General features: G+C 48.1%; 1 protein-coding gene and 1 long non-coding RNA gene across 10 annotated transcripts; one reads left to right on the top strand and one right to left on the bottom strand.

Moving 5' to 3' along the window:
- Positions 1-32: 32 nt before the first annotated feature.
- Positions 33-8,280, bottom strand: LOC127925098 (serine protease 23-like). The gene is made up of 2 exons (XM_052509902.1): positions 7,953-8,280; positions 33-2,894 (listed from the first exon to the last, which is right to left on the bottom strand). The coding sequence occupies exons 1-2, from the start codon at positions 7,988-7,990 to the stop codon at positions 1,733-1,735; spliced, it is 1,200 nt and encodes a 399-aa protein (XP_052365862.1). The 5' UTR covers positions 7,991-8,280; the 3' UTR covers positions 33-1,732.
- Positions 3,245-4,227, top strand: LOC127925102 (uncharacterized). 9 transcript variants are annotated; one of them, XR_008119735.1, is made up of 5 exons: positions 3,246-3,366; positions 3,532-3,564; positions 3,598-3,696; positions 3,829-3,861; positions 4,027-4,083. It is a non-coding gene; the product is annotated as an uncharacterized LOC127925102 (long non-coding RNA). The 9 variants fall into 9 exon arrangements; XR_008119734.1 differs by lacking the exons at positions 3,532-3,564; positions 3,829-3,861; positions 4,027-4,083 and adding exons at positions 3,367-3,465; positions 3,862-3,937 and having other exon boundaries at positions 3,245-3,300; positions 3,631-3,828; XR_008119728.1 differs by lacking the exons at positions 3,598-3,696; positions 3,829-3,861 and adding an exon at positions 3,862-3,927 and having other exon boundaries at positions 4,060-4,177.
- Positions 8,281-8,866: the final 586 nt, after the last annotated feature.

The following is an 8,866-nucleotide window of genomic DNA, read 5'->3' as shown; positions in this document are numbered from 1 at the left end:
AGATAAGAGATGAAACCACAAAGACCACAAAACCACATTATGCATTTTATTCCAAAGCATTATAAAGTTGATATATATATATATATATTGCTGCACAATTGTTTTTGAAACAGAAAAATAGCTCACCCATAAGGTTTGACAAAGTGCATATCATGATCATGAGTAGTTGAGGGTCAGTGTTCCAGAGTCAACACTGCTGTCATCAAAGTGGCCTGTAGTGTTGTATTTGGCCCCAGCAGGGGGAGCTATGGATATTTTACTTGGGTCCATTTGAAACGCCAACCGTTTGTACTGTGACAGTCTATACCTTGAGTTTACATTTTTTAAGAGCAGGGTAGCACCTTTGGTTGATGACAGGGTTACATTCATTGGCAATAACAGAAGAAAAAAAGTTGTCCCAACAGAGCTCTGACAATCTATAGAATTAGCAGTGAAACTGCATCTGTCTCCACCAATCTCTTACACATCTTCTTGTTCCTCCTATTTCATCCTTTCAGTGCATTAAATGTTCTCTTCACCATCATAACACCCTGGTCCAGGGAGTCCCTGGTCAAAGACATCTTCTGAAGCTCATAACACGCTGGTCCAGGGAGTCCCTGGTCAAAGCCATCTTCTGAAGCTCAGTCATAACACCCTGGTCCAGGAGTCCCTGGTCAAAGCCATCTTCTGAAGCTCAGTCATAACACCCTGGTACAGGGAGTCCCTGGTCAAAGACATCTTCTGAAGCTCAGTCATAACACGCTGGTCCAGGGAGTCCCTGGTCAAAGACATCTTCTGAAGCTCAGTCATAACACGCTGGTCCAGGAGTCCCTGGTCAAAGACATCTTCTGAAGCTCATAACACGCTGGTCCAGGGAGTCCCTGGTCAAAGACATCTTCTGAAGCTCAGTCATAACACCCTGGTCCAGGGAGTCCCTGGTCAAAGCCATCTTCTGAAGCTCAGTCATAACACGCTGGTCCAGGGAGTCCCTGGTCAAAGACATCTTCTGAAGCTCATAACACGCTGGTCCAGGGAGTCCCTGGTCAAAGACATCTTCTGAAGCTCAGTCATAACACCCTGGTCCAGGGAGTCCCTGGTCAAAGACATCTTCTGAAGCTCAGTCATAACACCCTGGTACAGGGAGTCCCTGGTCAAAGACATCTTCTGAAGCTCAGTCATAACACCCTGGTACAGGGAGTCCCTGGTCAAAGACATCTTCTGAAGCTCAGTCATAACACCCTGGTACAGGGAGTCCCTGGTCAAAGACATCTTCTGAAGCTCATTCATAACACCCTGGTCCAGGGAGTCCCTGGTCAAAGACATCTAAAGTACAGGGAGTCCCTGGTCAAAGCCATCTTCTGAAGCTCAGTCATAACACCTTTCAGTTGTGTTTCAAAGCACAGTGTTGATCATGCAGTAAGAAGGGCACGAATACATGTTTTACATTTTATTTAATGTGCGATGGGAAGGGTTAGTGAGGATGGATGTATGTACAGTAGGACTTCCTGGATGTAAATGTGAGTCGTTCTAGTTGTGTGTTGGGAGGGATGTCTCTGCATGCAGAACAATGGTATGTATTAGTAATGAAACCGTATTAATGCATGATGAAGTGTGTTCTGCACGTGTATGAATGACATGTCCACTTGTCAACTTCCTCAGCAATGGAAGTGAAGACCCCCTTTGTCCTCCATCAATCCTCTGTATGTGTGTGTGTGTGTGTGTACAGTATGTGCATGACATGTCCACCTCTTCCTCATCCTTCTCGGCAGTCTACATAGTTTCCTTTGATCCAGTAGCAGATCTGGGCGTATTTCAGAGGCGTCACCCTCACTGCCACGTTAAACTCTTGCGACGCCCCGTCTCGATCCACCCACTGGTGCCCTGAGAACACCCCGATCACCTTCCTCTCCCAGCGCCGCCTCCTCCGGTCCCACATACGAGCGTAGATCCCCGAGCCGCTGGCCCCGGGCTGGGCGTCACAGTGCTGGTAGAGCAGGTCTGGCGTCTCCTCTCCAGCCCGGCAGAACCGGTAGACCAGCTGTCCCGGCCGGTCGTTGTCATAGCCGGAGAACTGGACCCTGCGCCCGGGCAGCTGCTTTGCCGGCGGGGAGACGCCCAGCTTCATGTGGCGTCGTTTGTGGGTCTTCTTGAGCTCTAACAAGGCGTAGTCGTAGTCCATTCCGATGTCGTTGCCGTTGCCCTTGATCCAGCCTTTGGGCACGTGGGTGCGCTTGGCACGAATCCACTGGAACTTCATCTTATCTGGGGGTGATGGATGGGTGTTGGATGCATTGGTGGCAGAGGCCGGATTGGGAGAGTCACGCTGCTTTGGCTTCAGGAAACCCACCCGGAGCTTTTGCGCCCCTTTCACGTAGTTCTTCCCATCGTGGACGCAGTGGGCGGCGGTCAGAACGTGCCGGTCGCCCACCAGTGTTCCGGAACACCCGGTGGACAGCTTGACCGCTGCCGAGAATGGGTAGTTCAACAGGAAGTCTTGCCCTACAATGCTGAAACGCCCGTCATGGCCAAAGATCTGACGTTTGCGTCGGGAAGGCAGTGCCGGCGTGGTCTGGGTGGGGGCGGTGTACCCGTAGATCCCCACGGCGGTTTCGGTGAGGCGACCGTTGCTATGGAGTGTCTCGTATGACAGGATGCTACGCAGGTCCCAGTAGCTGGGGGGAAGAGCCTTCTTGTGGCATTCTGGGTCACATGGGGAGGTGACGTCCAATCGGGCGTCAGCCTGGAAGTGAGGGGCGGGTCGGTCCTCTGTCACCTGGGGTAAGACCACAGGGACGCGTTGCAGGGGCCATTGGGGCTGGATAGGAGCCACTGGAGGGATGGAGAGGAGGAAGAAGAGGGAGACGAGGGGAAGGGGGGATGGGATGGAGGGAAAAGAAGCCATGGAGGAGGGAGACCTAGAAGAGGAGAGAAGGAGAGGACAGGTGAGATGTGATGTCACTAAATACCAAGGCAGGTGAGATCAAATCAAACTTTATTTGTCACATGCGCCGAATACAACATGTGTAGGTAGACCTTACCGTGAAATGCTTACTTTACAAGCCCTTAACCAACCATGCAGTTCAAGAAGAGTTAAGAAAATATTTACCAAATAAACTAAAGTAAAAAATGAAAAATAATCAAAAGTAACACAATAACATAACAACAACGAGGCTATATATATATATATATAGGGGTGAAGTGTGATGCCACTAAATACCTAGACAGGTGAGATGTGAGTCAGTAATACTTAGACAGATGAGATGTGGTGAGCCAGTAATACCTAGACAGGTGAGATGTGGTGAGTCAGTAATACCTAGACAGGTGAGCTGTGGTGAGTCAGTAATACCTAGACAGGTGAGATGTGGTGAGTCAGTAATATCTAGACAGGTGAGATGTGGTGAGTCAGTAATACCTAGACAGGTGAGATGTGGTGAGTCAGTAATATCTAGACAGGTGAGATGTGGTGAGCCAGTAATACCTAGACAGGTGAGATGTGGTGAGTCAGTAATAGCTAGACAGGTGAGATGTGGTGAGCCAGTAATACCTAGACAGGTGAGCTGTGGTGAGTCAGTAATATCTAGACAGGTGAGATGTGATGAGTCGGTAATACCTAGACAGGTGAGATGTGGTGAGTCAGTAATATCTAGACAGGTGAGATGTGGTGAGTCAGTAATACCTAGACAGGTGAGCTGTGGTGAGTCAGTAATACCTAGACAGGTGAGATGTGGTGAGTCAGTAATATCTAGACAGGTGAGATGTGGTGAGTCAGTAATACCTAGACAGGTGAGATGTGGTGAGTCAGTAATATCTAGACAGGTGAGATGTGGTGAGTCAGTAATATCTAGACAGGTGAGATGTGGTGAGCCAGTAATATCTAGACAGGTAAGATGTGGTGAGTCAGTAATACCTAGACAGGTGAGATGTGGTGAGTCAGTAATATCTAGACAGGTGAGATGTGGTGAGTCAGTAATACCTAGACAGGTCAGATGTGGTGAGCCAGTAATACCTCGACAGGTGAGATGTGGTGAGTCAGTAATACCGAGACAGGTGAGATGTGGTGAGTCAGGAATACCTAGACAGGTGAGATGTGGTGAGCCAGTAATATCTAGACAGGTGAGATGTGATGAGTAAGTAATACCTAGACAGGTGAGATGTGGTGAGTCAGTAATACCTAGACAGGTGAGCTGTGGTGAGTCAGTAATATCTAGACAGGTGAGATGTGGTGAGTCAGTAATACCTAGACAGGTGAGCTGTGGTGAGTCAGTAATACTGCAGTGACCAGAGAGATCAGAGAGACCTGTAGTTCTGCTGCAGTGACCAGAGAGACCTGTAGTTCTGCTGCAGTGACCAGAGATATCAGAGAGATCTGTAGTTCTGCTGCAGGGACCAGAGATATCTGTAGCTCTTCTGCAGTGACCAGAGCGACCTGTAGTTCTGCTGCAGTGACCAGAGATATCTGTAGTTCTGCTGCAGTGACCAGAGAGACTGGTAGTTCTGCTGCAGTGACCAGAGAGACCTGTAGATCTGCTGCAGTGACCAGAGAGATCAGAGAGATATGTAGTTCTGCTGCAGTGACCAAAGGGACCAGAGAGACCTGTAGTTCTACTGCAGTGACCAAAGAGTTCAGAGAGATCTGTAGATCTGCTGCAGTGACAAGAGAGACCTGTAGTTCTACTGCAGTGACAAGAGAGATCAGAGAGATCTGTAGTTTTGCTGCAGTGACCAAAGAGTTCAGAGAGATCTGTAGTTCTGCTGCAGTGACAAGAGAGACCTGTAGTTCTACTGCAGTGACCAGAGAGACCAGTCGTTCTGCTGCAGTGACCAAAGGGACCAAAGAGATCTGTCGTTCTACTGCAGTGACCAGAGAAACCTTTAGTTCTGCTGCAGTGACCAGAGAGATCTGTAGTTCTACTGCAGTGACCAAAGAGTTCAGAGAGATCTGTAGTTCTGCTGCAGTGACAAGAGAGACCTGTAGTTCTACTGCAGTGACCAGAGAGACCAGTCGTTCTGCTGCAGTGACCAAAGGGACCAAAGAGATCTGTCGTTCTACTGCAGTGACCAGAGAAACCTTTAGTTCTGCTGCAGTGACCAGAGAGATCAGAGAGATCTGTAGTTCTGCTGCAGTGACAAGAGACATCTGTAGTTCTGCTGCAGTGACCAGAGAGACCTGTAGTTCTGCTGCAGTGACCAGAGAGACCTGTAGTTCCGCTGCAGTGATCAGAGAGATCTGTAGTTCTGCTGCAGTGATCAGAGAGACCTGTAGTTCTGCTGCAGTGACCAGAGAGATCAGATAGATCTATAGTTCTGCTTCAGTGACCACAGAGATCTGTAGTTCTGCTGCAGTGACCATAGAGACCTGTAGTTCTGCTGCAGTGACCAGGGAGATCAGAAAGATCTGTAGTTCTGCTGCAGTGACCAGAGAGATCTATAGTTCTTCTGCAGTGACCAGAGAGACTTATAGTTCTGCTGCAGTGACCAGAGATATCAGAAAGATCTGTAGTTCTGCTGCAGTGACCAGAGACATCTGTAGTTCTGCTGCAGTGACCAGGGAGACCTGTAGTTCTGCTGCAGTGACCAGAGAGATCAGAGAGATCTGTAGTTCTGCTGCAGTGACCAAAGAGTTCAGAGAGATCTGTAGTTCTGCTGCAGTGACCAGAGATCTGTAGTTCTGCTGCAGTGACCAGAGACATCTGTAGTTCTGCTGCAGTGACCAGAGAGACCTGTAGTTCTGCTGCAGTGACCAGAGATATCAGAAAGATCTGTAGTTCTGCTGCAGTGACCAGAGACATCTGTAGTTCTTCTGCAGTGTCCAGAGACCTGTAGTTCTGCTGCAGTGACCAGAGAGATCGGAGAGATCTATAGTTCTGCTGCAGTGACCAGAGAGATCAGAGAGATCTATAGTTCTGCTGCAGTGACCAGAGAGACCTGTAGTTCTGCTGCAGTGACCAGAGAGACCTGTAGTTCTGCTGCAGTGACCAGAGAGATCAGAGAGATCTGTAGTTCTGCTGCAGTGACCAGAGATCAGAGAGATCTGTAGTTCTGCTGCAGTGACCAGAGAGACTGGTAGTTCTGCTGCAGTGACCAGAGAGACCTGTAGATCTGCTGCAGTGACCAGAGAGATCAGAGAGATCTGTAGTTCTGCTGCAGTGACCAAAGAGACCTGTAGTTCTGCTGCAGTGACCAGAGACCTGTAGTTCTACTGCAGTGACCAGATAGATCAGAGAGATCTGTAGTTCTGCTGCAGTGATCAGAGACATCTGTAGTTCTGCTGCAGTGATCAGAGAGACCTGTAGTTCTGCTGCAGTGACCAGAAACCTGTAGTTCTGCTGCAGTGATCAGAGAGATCTGTAGTTCTGCTGCAGTGACCAGAGAGATCTGTAGTTCTACTGCAGCGGCCAGAGAGACCTGTAGTTCTACTGCAGTGACCAGAGACATCTGTAGTTCTACTGCAGTGGCCAGAGAGACCTGTAGTTCTGCTGCAGTTACCAGAGAGACCTGTAGATCAGCTGCAGCGACCAGAGACCTGTAGTTCTGCTGCAGTTACCAGAGAGCCCCGTAGATCAGCTGGAATGACCAGAGAGACCTGTAGTTCTGCTGCAGTGACCAGAGAGATCAGAGCCCTTCTGAATGTGACCGGATGTCTGGACCGTCAGTCACAGCGGCTGGGAAACATTCTCCAACCCCCCAGACCCGGAGAGCCCTGCATCGTATTTTTAGCCACCAGACTGGAGCTGGGGGAGGGGGGGTTGTGTGCACAAGGGACTAAGATTTCTGCCTTAGGAATTTAGAGCTGCGGTGGAATTCGGCCAAGCAGTTACACAACTTCCACTGTTTTAATATGGCTTAAAAATGTCCTTCCCCTGGGGTTAAAGGTTAGAGGTCAGGTGCTCTCTTCAGCGCTGAACAGTGCTGGAGGAAGGTTCCAGAGGCTGGGAGGGTGAGGATGCTCTGTTCGCTGTGTCAAGTAGGAGGAAACTCTGGGTACGTCCCAAATGGCACCCTATTCCCTATATAGTGCACTATTTTTTTTTGACCAGTCCTCTATGGGGTTCTGGTAAAAAATAGTGCACTTCATAGGAATATGGTGCCATTTGGGATGTGACCTCCATCTCTCATTTGCCCCCAGTACAGACTGGAAGCAGGGACTGTATAATAGTCTTTCAGTACAGACTGGAAGCAGGGACTGTATAGCAGTCTTTCACTACAGACTGGAAGCAGGGACTGTATAGCAGTCTTTCAGTACAGACTGGAAGCAGGGACTGTATAGCAGTCTTTCACTACAGACTGGAAGCAGGGACTGTATAGCAGTCTTTCAGTACAGACTGGAAGCAGGGACTGTATAGTAGTCTTTCACTACAGACTGGAAGCAGGGACTGTATAGCAGTCTTTCAGTACAGACTGGAAGCAGGGACTGTATAGTAGTATATCATACTGGTTCTATCAACTAGATTTCTCCATAGGAATAGGGCAGGCATGTAATAACTTCCTATGAAGTCATTCTGAATAAGGACATGTGTATAAACTAGAGCCAACAGTAGCCTACTTGCATCTATCTGTAGGCCTTCATGTCCTGGACAGTAGAAATGCCCTGAACCTGTTTTATGAACAAACAAACGGGAAGTACTGGTTAAAACAGTATCTCTTCTCTTCTGATTATCTCTTATCTCCATGACGTCAGCCAATACTTTGGGGACCTGATGTATCGATGTATTGCACTTTGTTATTGTCCAAAACACGAACGTTATTGAATTATAAATGTTGATGAAATTATGTTTCACCATCACTCACATATGCCTATAGATATAAATGTAAATCTGTTTGGGCATGAATTATTCCAGAACTTCTCACTGAGTCTCGCTCAGATGCTCCCCGTGCTCATTAGCCTACATTGGAATAGGTAATTATATAGGAATTATGGTGATGAATAATAACCTAGATTACGCAGACGTGAAAATAAAATGTGAAATCCTTACCCACGGAGCGCTTCTCCCCACTTATGCTTGGTTTGCATTGGCAAGCGGCACGCGATGGGGGTCTGGGGAAGCTGCGGTTGTGGCTGCTACCGGGCGGACATCAGAGGGGTATCGGTGCAATAACGCGGGTGCTGCGAAGGGGTGGAAGTTAAACTAGTCCTTTCAAAAAGTAGATCCTTACATCAGGAGAGAGGAGGTCCAATGAAAAAGATGTGTTCTCTCAAAAGATTTCCGAAGGCAACCGGTCCGCTGTAGACGCTCCTCCATTGGGAAAGGCGCTCGCTCGGTGGATACGAACCAGAGTTTAATTTAATGACCACCAGCGAAAGCTACTGCCTCTGCTATAAACGGTCCGGTCACGTGACTGATGATATTTTGCTTGTCATTTGCATGGCAACGATTTAAACGCTGACAAACAATATCAGAGATGAGGAAACTATTTGTTGTTGATTTATTTATGAACCTTCACCAACTGAATTCTGATATTATTTCCAGAATTGTTGTATCCAGACTAAAGGCATGACTCAGTCAACATTCAGTTACAGTATGACCCTATGTCATCAATCATCATCATCAATCATCATCATAATTCTTTGTACCTGTTAGTGTTTTCAGATGCTGATTTTGTGATACTGAATGTGAAGCTGGAGGTAGTGGTGCCCTGTAGTGTTAAAACAATTAGGGTGTGGACTGGAGGAATGGAGAAAGACAATGAGAGAAGAATAGAGAGAGCAAAGGTGAGGAAGAATGAAGAATAAGAGCAGGAGAAGGGAGGGAGGAGTACATAGCAGGAGAAGGGAGGGAGGAATACTTAGCAGGAGAAGGGAGGGAGGAGTACACAGCAGGAGAAGGGAGGGAGGAGTACATAGCAGGAGAAGGGAGGGAGGAGTACATAGCAGGAGAAGGGAGGGAGG

This window comes from Oncorhynchus keta, unplaced genomic scaffold (genome assembly GCF_023373465.1).
Source record: "Oncorhynchus keta strain PuntledgeMale-10-30-2019 unplaced genomic scaffold, Oket_V2 Un_contig_5107_pilon_pilon, whole genome shotgun sequence".
Taxonomy (NCBI): Eukaryota; Metazoa; Chordata; class Actinopteri; order Salmoniformes; family Salmonidae; genus Oncorhynchus; species Oncorhynchus keta.
This window is presented reverse-complemented; position numbering and strand designations above follow the sequence as displayed.